The sequence below is a fragment of the Notothenia coriiceps genome, unplaced genomic scaffold (assembly GCF_000735185.1).
Source record: "Notothenia coriiceps isolate Sejong01 unplaced genomic scaffold, NC01 NC01_scaffold00028133, whole genome shotgun sequence".
NCBI classification, from domain to species: Eukaryota; Metazoa; Chordata; class Actinopteri; order Perciformes; family Nototheniidae; genus Notothenia; species Notothenia coriiceps.
The window spans coordinates 929858-948034 of NW_011360834.1; the positions used below are offsets into that span (position 1 = coordinate 929858).

The 18177-nt window shown below is 43.2% G+C and overlaps 2 protein-coding genes and 1 long non-coding RNA gene across 3 annotated transcripts in view; 2 read left to right on the plus strand and 1 right to left on the minus strand.

Annotated features, from left to right (window-relative positions):
* taf7 (TAF7 RNA polymerase II, TATA box binding protein (TBP)-associated factor) overlaps window positions 1-5356 on the plus strand; it is a 9379-nt gene extending 4023 nt beyond the window's left edge. Inside the window, exons 8-12 of the mRNA XM_010785651.1 lie at window positions 801-914; window positions 2028-2222; window positions 3720-3832; window positions 4535-4594; window positions 4996-5356. Coding sequence (XP_010783953.1) covers window positions 801-914; window positions 2028-2222; window positions 3720-3832; window positions 4535-4594; window positions 4996-5040 — 527 coding nt within the window. The 3' untranslated portion in view covers window positions 5041-5356. The remainder of the gene's footprint in view (window positions 1-800; window positions 915-2027; window positions 2223-3719; window positions 3833-4534; window positions 4595-4995) is intronic.
* Window positions 5357-7585: 2229 nt separating this feature from the next.
* On the plus strand, window positions 7586-12608 carry LOC104958010 (aryl-hydrocarbon-interacting protein-like 1). Its single transcript, XM_010785704.1, has 4 exons — window positions 7586-7681; window positions 8962-9141; window positions 9528-9716; window positions 12576-12608. Exons 1-4 carry the CDS (start codon window positions 7586-7588, stop codon window positions 12606-12608), a joined length of 498 nt encoding a protein of 165 aa, XP_010784006.1.
* Window positions 12609-15063: 2455 nt separating this feature from the next.
* On the minus strand, window positions 15064-18144 carry LOC104957972 (uncharacterized). Its single transcript, XR_799717.1, has 3 exons — window positions 18011-18144; window positions 16759-16858; window positions 15064-15161 (listed from the first exon to the last, which is right to left on the minus strand). It is a non-coding gene; the product is annotated as an uncharacterized lncRNA (long non-coding RNA).
* Window positions 18145-18177: the final 33 nt, after the last annotated feature.

The window sequence follows — 18177 nt, forward strand, 5'->3', positions numbered from 1 at the left end:
GGACTGTCTTAGGGAAGAAAGCTTTTAGTTGTGCAGCTCCAGTAACTTGGAACAATCTGCAAACATGTTTAAAACTGAGCACTTTGGTTCCCCTGCATCATTTGAAAACTGGGCTGGGTGGCATGCTGTTTGATGCTCATGGTACCTGTCACTGTAAATAGAGTTTGTAAACTGTACCCTGTATATTATGTTGTATGTCATCCATTGTTGTTCTGTTGTTTTTATGTTACATGTGTAACTAATGTCCTGCAGGTCACCCTTTAAAAAGAGATCTTTTGATCTCAAGGGGCTTTCACCTGGTTAAATAAAGGCTACAAACAAACAAAGTCCTAAAATAGGTGGATTTAAGACCCAAGTGGGTGTCCTCCTGACTCCTGCCTGGTTCACCTGATTTCCCTCCGTCTAATGTCTTTGTAAGAGGGAAGCACTTTGGAAGGAGGCTATTAGCGCTCTAATGGAACCCTAAACTTGCCGGGCAGAATAAGAGCACAGCAGGGCAGCTCTGAGAGCTCGCTGTGTGTTAATTGAGATGGACTGTTCATTATTTTTGCTAATTTGCTTGCAGAGAAGCCGGATTCTAATGATAGCTTTAGCATTTAGCATTTAGCATTCAGCAGCAGACAGACACATGACGCACTGATGAAAGTTACAGTTGAGACATCTCCTGTGGAGTATCATCCGGTCTATACCCTTCAAGTCTACTTGAATGTTTTTGAAGGACCGTGAGTCTTTTAAAAAGTAGGGCTGAAAGTGGAGGGGGGTCTGCAGAGAGTCTGTTGACCTTGACACACGATGTTCAGGGTGGGAAATCATCGCAGAAGATGAGTCCAAGGAAGGCGATCAGCACGGCTCGCTCGCCAATCTGGACTCCTCGCCCGGCACCTCGGGACACAAGATGGGTCATGGATCCTCTGGTAAGGGAAACGTGTTTTCCATAAGTAAGTCATTGGTAGAAAAAAAAAAAAAAGGTTATCTCAGAGTGCATGCTAGTTATTCCACTCTGTCAAAGCTTTAAAAGGAGCTTGAAATGCTACCTGGATCACGTGGAATGAGAAGCCTGAACACTGCTGTAAGTGTATTAGCAGATATTGATCCTTAAATGTCAAACAATGTGATGATACATTAAATATATGTGTTTACATAATCATTAACAGTTTACAAGCAGAGACTAATTAGAAAAATGAACTTGTCAGTGCTTTATAGTGGACAAACAAAGTAATGGAGACACATTGTGAACTTCAATTTCTTTGTCCTTATTGGCTGACAAATACACCGATATAGTTGAATGTGCAATAAGACGATACGGTCCACTTTATTGGTAAAGCTCTACCAAGTAAAGGTACTTACTTGTACATTTTAAGGTCATTTCGCCTGTCTGTTTTAGTTATGTGCAACTTCTTAGAAATGGCACAGATTGCTCTTGGGAGTAACCCAACTGTCTACAATGATTTATAAGATCCTCACCTCATCAGCATAGCTTTTCGTTTTCATTTCGAACATGCACACCTCTCTTGTCGGTCTCGATAGCGTTTGCCCCAGCGGTTTTGGATGGAAATAGAGCGCACCAAAGCATTAGTTATTCTTCGGCCTTAAGATTATGTTTGCCTCACGATTCCCAGGCAGACCTCCTTAGCTCTTAGGCGCATGCTAAGCATAGTAAGTGCTTGCTTCTTAACTTGAGTGAGTGTTGTGCATGAGTGGCATGACAAATCGTTCTTTCTTTAAAGATGTGGTAGCCAAGTCTTGTAACAACGATATTTCGAGAACAAAAACATTTAAAAACCAGTGATTTTATGATCGTGCCAGAATAGAGTTGCTTCATGCTTCTGCACCAAACATCAGAGCAGAGTTTTTCTTCATTCTGGGCGTTTCCACATGAATCCTATCTGGTTAACATACAAAATGTTTTCCCTTTATGTTTATTTTTACTAAATCTCTTTGACCTACATCAAACCCCAGCAAGTCTTGTTGCTGTCTCTAACTCTGTCTCCACGTTAATACCACTAATGTGTGTTCCACATGACCAGCCCAGCGTGACGAACTGAGGGAGATCTTCAACGACATCAGCAGCTCCAGTGAGGATGAGGAGGACGAAGGGGACCGGCACGAGGACGAGGACCTGAACATCATGGACACGGAGGATGATCTGGTTCGACAACTCCAGGAGAAACTCAACGAGGCGGATTCTGCACAGCATGAAAGTGATAGGAACAACCAGATAGGTGAGAGGAGGGCAGCTTTCGATATGTGCAGGTATTATATGTCAAGATTGGTAACGGCATGAAAAGGTTAGCCAAACATGGGAGATATCATTATGGATTATAGTGTAAAGTCAAAACAAGGAATCTAAAAAATCCTTTAAGTTCTTCACCAAGAAAAAAATAAATAATTTGCTTTTCAAATGTCTCTCTTTTGGGGGTTTTGGACTGTTGCGCTCTGGGAACATATGATATGAACTGACTGTTGATTGGTTGATTTTTGATAGATTACAAGTAAATGGCAGTAGTTGTTCGTTGCTGACTTTTTGTCAGAAACACAGTTAATATCACACAACATCCATCAATCAAAGGGGTAAAACGCAAAGGAAGAACTCTTGGATATTTGTCATAACTTAGATGTATGTCCATATGTTTATATTCAAAAAGATTGAGGTGAGCATCTGTACGTTTCTCTAGAAAGAGTTTGTGTGTCCATAGAACGAGAGCTAAAATGACGCAATAGTTCATAAAGAACTTGCAGGTTGTATGAAACCTCAGTGGGATCTCTTGTTCTTCCAGCTTAACAAGTTACACTCTACATTCATTCATATTTTAGTGGTGCAGTCGCCGCTAAGAACTTTGATTTCAGAACTGACTCGTAGACTTGAACCCCCTCAGATCCTATTCAAAGTCAAAAATAAACTTTGCGAGGTGTCTGGACTTGATCAGAGCTGAGTTTTCTGGGTCAGACTTCTAAAACGCGCACTCATGAGAAGCCTTACTTTCACTTTAAAGCATGTGCTGTGCCCTCGCCCACAGAGATGCACACACAGCGCTCTCCTCCTACACTAACCAGTCTGACAGGTGTTGCTGCTCAGCCTGAGACTCAGACAACTGTCCGGCCTGACAGCTCCATGCCTCCTTCTCTACATACATGAAGCTGTCAGTCAGCTCCTGATGTGTCTGGCTGTACGCTTCTGGCAGCCCAGCAAAGTTGTAATAAATAGGTTTTCAAGGAATCCCCCTCTGCTTGATTTTGCATATTAGGGGATGGAGTCAGTAGTATGGGGAAGCAGGATAGACACAATTAGTTAGGGTTAGGGAAAGATAGTTGATGGTGATGGAGCTACAGGTTGTTGTTGTTGTTGTTGTTGTTGTTGTGAGGCAATATCACTTTGGCTGGGTTTAATGAGAACCCTCTGTGGAGCCCGCAGCAGACTGATTTAGTTGTGTCTTTTAGTGCTTCGGCCTGCTGGCTCACGTCCTTTTAAATGGATTTGTTGTTCCCATTAACCGCAATTTGTCAAACGAATTGGAAGCATCCTTGTAGTTCAACAAGCAGAGGCGCATATATTATCCTCATGGCTTTGTGAGCGTAGTGCTGCTTTCAAATGATTTCACATCATCTCTCTCCAGCTCCTCTTATTTATTTTTCTCTTGCAAAAGAACGCGCCTCAGCCTGAATGACATGTTGCCGGAGTGACAGTGTTAACGTGTGAACCTCCTGCCGTTTCCCTGCAGTTATGGAGTATCAGGTGCAGATCAACAGCGTCAGGGGCAAGCTGCAGGACACCCGCGCCCGAAAGAAACAGCAGGAGGAGCTCATCATGAAAGTGGAGAACCAGGCCCTCAAAGTAAGCCGTGAACACACACACACACACACACACACACACACACACACACACACACACACACACACACACACACACACACACACACACACACACACACACACACACACACACACACACACACACACACACACACACACACACATCCTATCCAACTAATTCCAAAACTAGGTCTGCATGTACTGAAACCTAAACAAGAACATGCAGATGAGCTTGGAGGCAGAAGTCTTCATGCTCTGTAAGTCTCAACAGGGATTTGAACAAACATAAAAAGAGAAACAGCTGTAAAGTATTGGAGGCAATTATCTCTTCTTTTTATATTTTTAACGACATAAATATAACATTTCTCCCATCTGCCCTTTAACTATATAAGCATTTCCATGAAAATATGATGGCATTTAAAATGAACTGTTTTGCCAAGCACTCTTTAGTGGAGACTGTACAATAAGTGGAACATGAGCAGACATGGCCATTTGGTCATTGCCATTTAGAGCTCTTATTGCCCGGTGTTTTGGGAGCCTCGTCTCCAGCGGTTATCGCAGGGAAAAGGTCAGCCGTCTGACTTGCATTCCAAGTATCCTCTCTGTCAGGGAGGAGATGGTGACATGAGCAGACCAGGCAGGCACAGATTTAAAGCCATCACAATTTAATGAGGCTCAGCATGTGGACTCTGAACAAATCATGTTTGTCTCTCTCCTCTCACAGAACCGCTTCCAAGCTTTGTTGGATGAGATTATTCTGCAGGAGGAGCGGGAGATGGAGCAGGTAAGAAACCTTTTTTTCGTAAAAGCCGAGTATCAGCAACTCGCTGTGAGCTCTCTACAGCTTTCAGCGCTTTGCATGAATTCACATCGTATGAATTTCAAATGCTATGTTTGCAGATGGCATTGTGCTGGCTGTCGTTTTTTTAGAGCCAGCAGTTTTTCGCGCCTGATAGCAAAGTTCAAATTCAACCACGTGTAATATAATTTGTCAGCGGCTTCAAGCGGAGTTCTTTCTGAAGCTTTGGCGTAATGGCCACCCACTGTCTGGGGTTGTTGTTTGTATTGACAAATGAAGGCAGCAAATGAATGTGAAAAGACAAGTTAATCATCATCCACTTACCCTCCCATTACAACCCGGGGCTGGGGGGCATCAATCAACTCTTCTGTTTTCTGCTCCAACAGCTGGCCTCCCTGCAGGAGCAGCTGGACTCTCTGATAGAGAAGTGACCACCAGGGGGCAGCCTCCTGTCGTCTTCAGCCTCTCTCACACACACACACTCATGAAGAGGAAGAGGAGAATAGTCTTCATCAGGGAGGAGGGAGTCTTTATTAGCTTACTTGCTGTGTCATTTCCTTGCAGTACATACGTTTTCTGTATTAAGTCAATATTTGTATCAGGTTGACACCGTGTGTTGTTTATGACTGTATGATGTGAGTATTTAATTGGTTTCAGCTGTAAAAATATTTGTTTTTCCATCTTAAACTTAACTTTTGTGTATTTCACCACCTGTATGAAGAATAAATGACAGTGATACAAAGTGAATTTGAAACTTTTTTTTATGCATTCCGGCTCAAATTCACACATTTTGGCAGTTTGATGTTGGGCATAAAGCTCCTTTTTCTAAAGGTGGATGAAACCTTTAAGTGATAAAGACAGTGATAGATGGTGTTTTAGTTACTTTGCCTAAAGGGATGTTAATGAGATCCATTGGTTGATTGATATGGCACTTCTCCATTAGCCTCCACGCAGGCCTCCATCCCCTGCCTTGTTAGACCTGGAGGAATCCGGAAAGGGTTTGATTAATACATAAGACCTTAACCAAATTATTAATATTCACAGGTCTAATAAGCTATTACGCAAACCCTGACCTTCTTATAGGTGTCTATAAGCTGCCCATGCTCACTAACTGTTGAGTACGACTTTCGCCCAGATAACATTTAATCGGTGAAATATGTGTAATGCTGTCAAGAGTTCAAGATGTTTCATTAAATATATTCTACATTTTACAAGAAGGAAAAAATGAGGAGTTTTGATACAGAAACACTCAAATATGCATGTTAGGAAATGAATGAACATCAGAATTAGATCCTGGGGAATGTATTTTTTATTTCACTGTGTCTTTAAACTAGGTTAACATCGAGCTGACTGGCTTTGTTACTGCTCAATAATTTAAGTTTTATACATTAGTTACTGTTTCTCAGAAATCAACCCTTAAACTAGTATCGAACCATATAGCCGACATGTGGTATAAAAAAATCGAGTTTATTTAAAGCACAGGTCTTGGCTTTCTTCAAATGCAAAATGATTTCAAGAAAGATACTACACATGCATAATAAGCACGGTAAGCAGGTTAACAGATGAGTGCGTTCCAGTCTCCATGACATCAACTCAATCTAGTAAACACATGTAAACGCATGTTTGACCTTTTAACCAATCAGGAAACAGGGTTGACTGGAGTCATAATTGGCCCTAATTAAGCTAAAGAGCTGCTTAACTGTAGCAAATGAAGTGTAATGAAATGATAATTACTCAAGACCATTTCTGATAGTAGGAATGGCTCCAACCTTACATTGTTACATATTAAAGTGCTTCCTCTTCAGAGCTGCATTTAGAGGTAAACAGAACACTGATCTGCACTCTATGAATTGCTCATGTCACGTCAAAAATGCCAAAACATTTCAAGTCTCAAATGATTGAGGGCTTATTTGTGTTGTGTTATCATAAATTGACAAAAATAAGCCAAAACCTGCCATGATGATTTCAATATCAACTTATTGTAAGAAGGATAGACTAGTGGTACTTTTTTATTTTAAAGAGACCTGTTTACATGTTTACTGTTTACATGCTTGTTCACCAAAAAAGGCACCAACATTTTAGACACCATGACACCAGACTAAACAGCAGGGTTTACCCCGCCATTATAAGACTGTGATAAAAGACTTGGCATTGCGAAGACATTGCACATTTTTGTTTACAGAGCCTGAGAGTTATTATATGTATTGTGTTAGTTGTTTGTTTTATTATTAATGTTTTTAATTTGGGTATTTTATATGTTTACCCCATTCTACTGACTGAATATTCGTGGCTTGCTATTGAAAAGGGTTAACTCACATTATGTTGATACTATTTCACTGGTGGCATGAAATGTGCTCTAAATTACAATGTTATAATTTACTACAATTTGATACGTATCTCGTATTACACAGACTGAATATTCTAAAGAATTAAAAGTGTATTGCTATATGAAATGGTTTACTCACATTATTATTATGTTGTTATCTCACTTTATCAGTGGCATGAAATGGGCTTTAAATGACAATGATATCATTTACTGCAATCATTTCTGGGATAATCAATTGTCCAACAGTATTAGTTATGTTTGAAGGCCTAGTTTTACTTCCTGTACACTCTCCTGTGTGAGGTATGAGCTAGACAGCTGTGTCACTAAACCCTGAGATTACTTTTCTTCCAGAATGATCTTAACTTGTTCGAGAGTGATCTGGGCCTTTCTCGTCGGCCATTCTCAGCCTCTCCTGCTCCTTCCTGAAGGGATTGCCCACCAATCGCAAGGGTAGCCAAGAGATTAGCTCCTCAGATTAAAGTGTCCGCCTCCAAACCCTGCCTAATCCCGCCATCTGTCAGAGAGCAGCTAACCGGCCAAGACTCTCTCCACAAGGCTAATTAGCAAACCAGGAGAAGACAGATCGAGAGAGGAAGAAAATAAATCTCCAAAACACACTTTTCTGTCTGGTAGTGCTCGAGGCAGTGACAATGGAGGACACATTCCTGCTGAACCATCCAGGAGTCAAAAAGAAGATTCTGGCAGGAGGCTCAGGACCACTGCCACACCTTCCAATTGGGACAAAGGTAGCAAGCCACAGTTAATCCCGCAACCTAAATGATACTAGAGTCAAACTCAGTGTGACAGGATATGAGCCTTGTGTAATTGCCATTGTGATGCCATTTATATTCCAACAGGAAAAAGTTTATATTTGTATCCATGTGTTGCATTGCCCACTTCCATTAGATTCAGTTGAATTATTCATCAGATGTGGGAATTTATTTTGTATCTGGCTACAACACAGAACAAACATTTGGTCAACCAAATTGCAACATGTTTTCTGGCACATTGTCTGTGTTTCTGTTCATCCACTGATCCGCCGGTTGCCGACTTTTTTCCTTTTTTCTAGTCAAATCCAGCCATATGGCACCAGGCCTGGACTCTGTGACAAAGATTTTCCATGACAATGCCAGCATGAATTTACCTGTGTGTCTGTGTGTGTCTGTTTGTTTGTGTGTGTGTGTGTGTGTGTGTGTGTGTGTGTGTGTGTGTGTGTGTGTGTGTGTGTGTGTGTGTGTGTGTGTGTGTGTGTGTGTGCTACCTCCCCGGTGAGGTGATTCCCGGTTGTTCTCACAAATATCTTGCCATTATACACAATCTGTCAAGCTATAAATAGAAGGTTACATGGAGCCAGCATAATTTTATAGTCAGCGAGATGGTTGAGGCTTTGCAAGTCTTCCACATGCACAAAAACAGATGGAACACATAATGAAAAGCAGCATGTGCGTGTTACATAAGGAGTGATTTCATTTTATATGACAGCATTCAATTAAATTCAAGTAAAAAACTAACATCAACCTCTAAAAAAAATACAATCACTGTCAAAGGCTAACCATTGTCAAATGTCAATTGAAATGTCCATCTTTTGTATTCTGTTTCGTATCAATGTCAGATTTCCAAAACAAGGTCAAAAAGGAGAAAATAACAGAGACAAACATGGATACTTACAATCCCAGAGAAGATGTTTCCATTGTAAAACTTGATTAAGAATACAAAGTAAATATGAGGGATGTCTTTACATAGTTTTTTTATTCTTTATGCAACATCAGGCTTAACTTAAACGTTTCTTTCCTAACTTTACAAACTTAAATATAACACATAAATACATTTAATGAATGCTATTTTTATTACGCGGCACCCAATACATGATCCAGCTATTCAGAGTCATTATCAGATCAAGATCTGATAATATCAGTGCAACTTTGTAAACCTCTAGAGGTATATTTCCTTGACAAAAGTTTCATTTAATGATTTCCACTCTATAACTCTTACTGTCCCCTGATCCCTCCCTCCCCCCCACCCCCAGCTGATTTTCCATTTCCAGACGCTGCTGGACGACTTTGACCGAACAGTCATTGATGACAGTCGACTGGCAGGCCGGCCGGCTGAGATATTTGCCGGAAAGATGTTCAAGATGGAAGTCTGGGAGACCCTGCTGGGGTCCATGAGGATCGGAGAGGTGGCTGAGTTCTGGTGTGATGCTGTTGTAAGTTGAATTACAGACCTTACAACCCCCGACCCACCCTCTCACACACACGCGCACACACACACACACACATACAAATAAGGCCTCTAAAATAGGTCCTAATGATTGTTCATGAGCGAGGGAGGGTAGCTTTTGCTCTTCATTATGATTCACATGAAACAACCTTCTGAAGCCTCCTACATGCTCAGTATTATAAACACAATCTTTGCACATTTTTGTGATTTTCATCTAGAGAAAAATGTAATTTGCAATTTAAATTGTGGCAATTTCTTATGTGTTCTGATTGGTGCTGACTGGCAGCACCAGGCGGTTGGCATGATTAAGTGCTTCTATTTCTTGTTGCAGACTTGTTGTTTATATAGTTTTTTGATGAGTTAATTTTGTAGCACACAGGCTTGTATCCCATCGTGTCCAAGGGAATGAGGCTCGTTGCTCAAGGGAAAGACCCCCTGGAGGGCCAGAGACACATGTGTGGCATGGGAAACATGTTCAACTATCACTCAACGGGTTTCCCCGAGCTGGACGAGCTGATGAGAACTCCTCAGCCTCTCATATTCATCATGGAGCTGTTGCAGGTAGGCACCGCTTGCAGAATACTCTACGACACACTGTGAAATAAGATGACAGTGTAGATTAATGAGCTGTCTCTTTCAGCTTTTCTCTGAATTTGGCACTTGTAAACCTAAGCAAACAGTAAAAAAAAGACAAAACTTACTTCATCTCTCTTCTACTCTCTCCCAGAAACTTTTTTTTTTAATTCTCTGAGAAATTAAAGTCCCTCTCGGATGAGGGAAATATATTTTATGCAACATATATGATATATTATTTAAATTAACCAGGGGGTTCAGAAGCAGTAGCTAAGTGAAATGATGACTATAGTTTCACAATACCTTTCCACGCACAAGTCAACAGGTCTTCAGAGGTGGAAGAAATCCTTTACTTAAAGGAGGCCTATCGTGCTATATTTGAATAATATATTGTAGGGCCATACCTATATAAGGTATATTTATACGTTGTCTTTTTCAAAATACCAAACAGATCATGCATTTTAGCCATGCCTCATTTTGCTCTATTTTGCTCTCCTCCACCCTGTCTTTGCATGCTGCAGCTGACCACCCCCCCCTGCAAAGGAGGGGGCCTAGTTACGAGCGTAACGTTACCATGGGTCCTTCTCAAGTTGATTATTTTCATTTCCTCGCTCCTCGGTCCTCTGTATCACCGGAAGTTGATTTGTCTGCGCCATCTTGAGTACCGTCTCATGGCGCTTATTTCTGCCGGAGGACCGACGATCGAGGAGCGATAATGGAGGAGCGATAACCGAGGAATCACCAGACCACCCTCCGATGAAATCTACAGATACTGGCCGCGCCCCCTTACTGTGTATCGCTCACTGATTGGACGATGCAGGGCATGCACTGATCTGATGCTTCTTGACATGAGAGCAGTTTCCCAGTGGAGTGAAGAAAAAAACATGAAACTCACGAGAGTCACTCCAGTCAGCTAACTTGTGTTTGTTTAAATGTATGTATATTTAGTTAACAAATATGTGGGAATATAATCTGAACAACAAAGGGGTCAAAAATGTTTTATCATTTATTGGAACATTATTCATGGATCGCTTTTTTCGTTTATCCATTTTAAAGAATGGCGTTTATCTTTTTTGAGAATGAGTTCTTATTTTATTTAATGTTTTGCGTCTACCAACAGATGATACAAAATTGTACTGTGTCAGTAAAAAGGTACTAACAGAGGCGGAGGTGTTTGTGAATAAACGGGGGACAGAGCTGCTGTCAGACGAACAGCTGTGCGCGTCATCACAAACGGTACGGTCGCTGTCACGGTGACGCGTCGGGGGACATATATAAGGTATATTTATACGTTTTTTTTTTTCAAAATACCAAACAGATCATGCATTTTAGCCATGCTTCATTTCGCTCTATTTTGCTCTCCCCCAGCCCTGTCTTTGCATGCGCTGCAGCTGACCACGCCCCCCTGCAAAGGAGGGGGCCGAGTTACGAGCGTCATGTTACCATGCTGTTACCATGCCACGGCAACCTCTAATTCCCCTGATTGGTGGAGAGTTGGCCATATAGGCGGAGCTCCTCGTCACTGACAGACTATTTTCAAATCTCTATCAGTCTGTATCAGATCCGTTGTAGCCCCGTTTTTAGAGATTTTGGGTATGGAGGAAAAGAGAGAGGGTTGAAGAGTGACGGCGATATGGAAGATGATTATAACGGATGTACTGCTTCTTGGACTGGTTCTGTGATAAAAGACGTGCGAAGGTGCAGGCGTTGTGTTTTCTGACACTTGGTGAGTTCCCTGACACAACGGGGACAAATATTCATGTATAAAAGACGTACAAAGGTGCATTTTGCATGATAGGTCCTAGGGATGTAACGATACCAAAAACTCACGGTACGGTAATACCGCGATAACAAGTCCACGGTACGATATTTATCGCGATATATTGAAGGGGAAAAAATTCGAAAAAATACAAGTTTTATCAATTTATTAAATAATAAATCTGATTTGTACAGCATTTTAGTATAGTAGTACATTTAAAGTGTCAAAACAGTAACAGACTGGAACAAGAACAAGTACTACCAAACAAAAGTATGCATTTTCTTTGTGCAAATAAACAAGAACATTCAATAATCAGACCCTGCAATAAAATAGATTTCAAGTAACTCAACTCAAACTCTCTCTCACTCATCAGACAGGTTTTTTTCAGGGAAGATGAGCATGTCAACATTTCCAGGTAGAAGCTGGGATCTTTGGGCGTTTACAATATCCCCTGCTGTGGAAAAAACTCTCTCACTCGGCACTGATGTGGCTGGCGCAGAGTGGAGGATAAAACATGCTTTCGGCCATGGGACAGCAGTGAAGGTACCTTTGCATTGTCTCTTCCACCATCTTAGCGGAGAGACAGTCAAGTATGTATAATATCGCATGTCCGCTGTTGCTGCGGTACAAGTCAATTTCAGAGCTTCGGATACCTTAGTGTATAAGACATGTAGCTCAGTGGCGACGTGCACTTCTTTATTGATAATGACGACTCTCCCCTCAAGGAGAATCTCGATTGGCGCTGATCTTTCACATTGTGCTGACTAGTCTTTTGCAGGTAGTGCAGATTTTGGTCTTCCTCAGCGATTCATGTGCTCTTTCCTCTAACTTCTTGTTGCACTAGGGGCGTTCTATGCATGCAATTGCATGAGGTAGCAATAGACAGGAGTGTCTATCTTTCTTCTTTCACAATAAACAGAGCAATTCACATTGTCATGGTCTGGAAATGCATGACGTTGTAGTCGGAATGTCGTGAGTAGAAACCCTTTGTTAGTACTGTTATCATAGATGTGTACACAGACAGAATTAAGAACTATTATTGATAAGTATTGTATACCTTTGTGTTCGTATTTGGTCGTGGATCTCAGGGATCTTCAGCGCGGCGTGCCTCCGTGTCGTGAACTGTTTCGAGTTTAGTCTGATGCTAGTATCGGTCGCGAAGCTCCCGGACGGGCGTCCAATGCAGTGCTTCTTGCCCAGAAATCGCTTTCGTGTGCTCCTCTTCTGTATGAGATGTCGCTGCTAAGTCTCTCGCGTGTCAGCTCGTCGGTTCATCGGATGTGCGGCGATGTGAGGAGTCCTCATCGCACTGTGCCATGCTTTGCTCTATCATGTGCTTGAGCGGGCACAATGAGAGAGACTGTAGGTCGAGACTCATGCGCACAGCTCATGGTGGGTGTGCTTTTTTCAGCGGTGAGAGAAGCCGAACCATGTCCTCGGCGTCCGTGATGTCAGGCTGGTTCCTAGATGTCTATTCGCGGTGCGTTGCAGCATGCTGATTTCGCAGACTGAGTGAGCGTTGCAGCGATAGCTTGTTGTGCTCAGGGTAGCGCGCGAGCATGTCCAAGCGAGCTGTTCATCTTCGTGACCACATCCATGATGAGTTTATGTCGCGGGCAGTTTAACATTCCCTGGTTTTGGTGGCAGCACAGCTTGTGAGGCAGTTAAACTGCGGAATGAAAAGAAGCGAAGCTACACGCCTCACTCTACCAAGCAGACGACGCCTTGCCCGGTTTATACGTTCAAACCCGCCTTTTGAAGCGAGGTTTAAAGTGTGGCGCAAAAAGCTTTATGTGTGGGAAAGACCCGGCGCTCTCTCACGACTACACAAGACATCCATATTCCATTGCGTTGTCTGTTACGACAGCAATGCTTGATTATTGTTCGAGTCCCACTCCAAACAGCAGATTTTAAACACATCAGCAATGTTTAGTCAGGTGTGATGGGGAAAAGAGGCCGCGTCTGCAAACAAAACTTTTTAATTTCCCATTCGCTGGTCATTAACATTGAGCCAGGTGACTGTAATATACAGCTCTGCGTAGCTCGTGGAAGTCACACCCATCTGTTGTTAATTGAGATGCACTCTGCTTCTTTGAAGGCTCTGTGATCATATTGTAGCTTTTGTCTCTTGGTACAGAGCGGGTAGCACTGTTCGACGTAAAGTATGGCCGGTGGGATGGAATGGGCATACTGGGGCTCCAGCGTGTTTACTACCCTCGAAAGCTCCACTGTTGTCGAAACCAGAAACGGCCTTACATTTTGGCCATGTACTCGCCGATGCACCTTGTTATTCTGAGCTCTTGGACTGATAAGGGAAAGTGCGCCGCTACTACCTCCAATCCATGCCTCTATCACAAAACTATCTGGCATCATGGTAGATGTCATGTTTACGCGACTGAAGCTCTAGAGCAGCTGTTCTAGTGGTAAACATAGGCAGCTCGCTTAATATATATTAGATGTTCACTTTGCAAGACGTAATATTCTGTATGGCTGATTGACTATAGAGTAGTGTGCGCGCTTCACTCTGTGGTCTGATGTGTTTCCGTGTGAATCTTTGTCGTGAGATTTGTTGGAGCAGCTGTAATGAACGTTTTCTTAATGTCGATCTTTGCGCCCGACATGTAGTGCGTACCGAAGTTTCGCCCGGGCGGAGCAGGATTGCAATAGTTTGACCGTTTTGTCGTTTTGCTCTTTCACCTTTGTCATTTCTTGGACAACGGGAAAAACTCAAAATGCTGGCCACCAACGCTTTATCAGTCGAATGGAGAAGACAGTCTCTTCAATTTCCGAATTTCTATATGTGGTCAGCTACTGGTTCGTTCTACGGTCTCGCGTCGGACCAGTGGCGTCTTAGAGTGTGAGGCGCAGGCTTGCACGCGAAGCGATGATGGGGTATTTCGCGTTTTTCTGACTGATCTGACTAGTGACAGTACCTTCACATACCGCTGTTGCGCCCTGCTTGGCGCTGTGGCTTCATCACCTCACACAATGCATATTACAGTGTTCTACAATTTACTAGCGCGACAGCTAATCAATGAATGAACGGTAGAATAGTCGCGGTACTGATACTAATATTGTTACAGTCTCACCCAGACTGGTTGATTTTATCTTCGAGACAGATGATGTACAATTAGCGCGGGACGATGACAAACTCGAGCGGTATTCTGGCTGTCAATATTACGTATGGACATTCTAGTCACATGAAGACTCATTCTCTCGATTTGACGCCATAAGGTGACTGGCGGTACGCACACTCGCGCGCGCGCTACGACACATCGTAGTATGTTATGACTTTCTGGTCAGCTCCCGGCATGTTTATCGCTCAGAAGCGGTGTCAGGATACACAGAGACGCAGTTGGAATGCCCAGATTGTGTGTCCTCTCCTTATCCAGCTGAGCTCCGAGCCCTCCCCACCCATGCGCCTATCGCTCTCATGCAGATATCTATACACATACATGAACATATGTACCCAACACTGATGTTATAGGTGACACTGGTGATACTGCCCTGCGAGCGAGCAGTTGAGATTGCTAATAATATATATACTGATAGGTCAGCGACGCCACATCTAGGCCTCTCCGCATCTCAGCTGATCTTCTCCAGCTCTCTCATGTACGATCATCATCTTTCCACTCCACCAGCCGCGCGGAAGCTGTACCTCTGCCTGCTTCGACCTCTTGCACACCATGACACAACAGAGGTAAGAACGCACTCACGCCTGACTCAGTGGTTAAGGACTCATAATGCTGACTCAGAGGGTCCTAGGACTCATAGTCGATGCTGGACTCAGGTTGAAGGACTCATAAATGCTGACTCCAGGGGTAGCTCATAACGCTGAATCAGGGGTTAGGACTCATCATGCCTCTGACTCAGGGTTACGGACTCTAATGCTGACTCAGGGGTTAGGACCTCATAATGCTGATCAGGGGTTAGGACTCAATAATGCTGACTCAGGGGTTGGGACTCATAACACCCTCACCTGGGGACTCAGGGGTTAGGACTCATCATGCTGCTCAGGGGTTACGGACTCATAATGCTGATCAGGGTCTAGGACTATAATGCTGATCAGGGGTTGAGGACTCATACTCTCGACTCAGGGTCTAGACTTACATAACGCTGATTCCAGCTGGTACAGAGAGCATTAAGAGCATAACATAGACCTTGCATGTATCAGAGGAAATATAGAGGGGACTTCACCTCGCTAACATACAGGGGTGAAGGACTGCATCTAAATGCTGGATCTCCAGGAATATAGGCACTTTCTAGCGCTACGCCATCAGGAGATAGAGACGTCCATAACAGAGATGACACAGTGGTTCTATGAGACCTCATCTAATGCTATAGCGTTCAGAGGTATACACGGACTGACATGCATGCGACTGACTCATGGGTCCTAGAGACAGATACATAATTCGCTGACGCGCGTCCAGCATCAGTACACGCTGAATCAGGGTCAGATGTACATAATTCGCCTAGCGCGTGTTAGGATCGTGCGTTAATGCTGACATCAGAAGGTCTATGGATACATAACAGGCTGACTCAGGGGTTAGGACTCATAATGACTGACTCAGGGTTCAGGACTCGTAATGCTGACTCCAGGGGTTAGGGACTCATCTTCTGACTCAGGGGTAGGACTCATAATGCTGACTCAGGGTTCAGGACTCATAAACGCTGACTCAGGGTTCAGGACTCATAACGCTGGACTCAGGGTCAGGCCTCATATGCTGACTCAGGGTTCAGGACTCATATGCTGACTCAGGGTTAAGGACTCATGATGACTGACTCAGGGTTCAGTGACTATAATGCTGGACTCAGGGTTAAGGACTCATCGATGCCTGACTCGAGTTAAGGACTCATAATGCTGCTAAGGGTTCAGGACCTAATGCTGACTCAGGGTTTAAGGACTCATTATGCTGACTCAGGGTTCAGGACTCTTATGCTGAGTCAGGGTTCAGGATCATACGCTGATCAGGGTTAAGGACTCATAATGCCTGACTCAGGGGTTAGGACTCATAATGCTGCTCAGGGTTAAGGCCTCATAATGCGACTCACGGGTCAAGGGACTCATAATGCCTGACTCAAGGTCAGGGGTTCAGGACTCATATGCTGACTCAGGTCCAGGGTTCAGGCTATAATGCTGACTCCAGGTCAGGGTTAAGGACTCATAATGCTGACTCAGCGTCAGTGACTCATAAGCCTGACCCTCAGGTCAGGGTTCAGGACTCATATGTCTGATCAGCGTCCAGGGTTAAGGACTCATAAATGGCTGACTCAGGTCTCCACCGGCTGAACTCGTCGTCTTCATCATCGAGGTGGAAGGCTTTGTCTTGAGTGTTCCAGTATTCTTCCTCGTCGGCTTTACTCTTCATCTCTGGAAACAACAACACTTTATTATCGAAACCGTCATCACAGACAGAAACAATAAAGATTTCCCTGTTTTAATATGAGTAAATAGTACAATAGAACCTCTCTGATTTTATTCCTGACTTTACCACAGACCCTTTAGATACGAGAACCCTGTTGGCTAGCAAGTTAGTCTGTTACTGTTAGTCTGTTAGCATGTTAGTCTGTTACATGTTAGTCTGTTAGCATGTTAGCATGTAGTCTGTTAGCATGTTAGTCTGTTTAGTCTGTTAGCATGTTAGTCCTGTTAGCATGTTAGTACTGTTGGCCTGTTAGTCTGTTAGCATGTTAGCCCTTATCTGTTAGCATGTTAGTCTGTTGGCATGTTAGTCTGTTAGCATGTTAGTCTGTTAGCCTGTTAGTCTGTTAGTCTGTTAGATGTTAGTCTGTTATCCTGTTGGCATGTTAGTCTGTTAGCAATGTTAAGTCTGTTGGCATTGTTAGTCTGTTAGCATGTTAGTCTTGTTAGCTTGTTAGCCATGTTACGTCTGTTAGGTCCTGTTAGCATGTTAGCATGTTAGTCTGTTACGCATGTTAGGTCTGTTAGTCTGTTAGCTGTTAAGTCATCGTTACGCCCATGTTAGCTCTGTTGGCCCTGTTCTGGCCTGTAGTCTGTTAGCATGTTAGTCCTGTTAGTCTGTTAGTCGTTGCGCCTGTGTCTGTTAGCATGTCTCAGCATATATTACAGAGCGCGAGCGAGAGCGGCGCGGATTACATACCGGTACAGAGACTATCAGCTGTTATGTAATTAAGGTAGCACGCAGACTATCGCTGTTATTAAATACGGGTATATTTACAGACAATCAGCTGTCACCTTATTACATACGGTACAGAGACTATCAGCTGTATTAAATACGGTACAGAGACTATCAGCTGTTATTAATACGGTAACAGAGACTATAGCTGTTTATTAAAGTACGGACAGAGACTATCAGCTGTTATTAAATACGGTATATTACAGACATCAGCTGTTACCTTATTACATACTGGAGGTAAAGAGACTATCAGCTGTATTAAATAACGGTACAGAGACTATCAGGCCTGTTATTAATACGGTATATTACGACAATCAGAAGTTACCGCACGTTATACAACGGTACAAGAGACTATCAGCTGTTACCTTTTTATTCTTCTCTGATGGAGGCTTCACGGCTTCCGGTCACGCAGAGGCTGCTGGTGAGCTAGGTAGGCTTGTTTGAGACGCGTTGCGGCTCGCCTCGAAAAGTAGATCGAGAATAGCCGATCGCAGCCAGGGGAGGTCTCAAAGCTCGCCCTGAAGTAAGACAG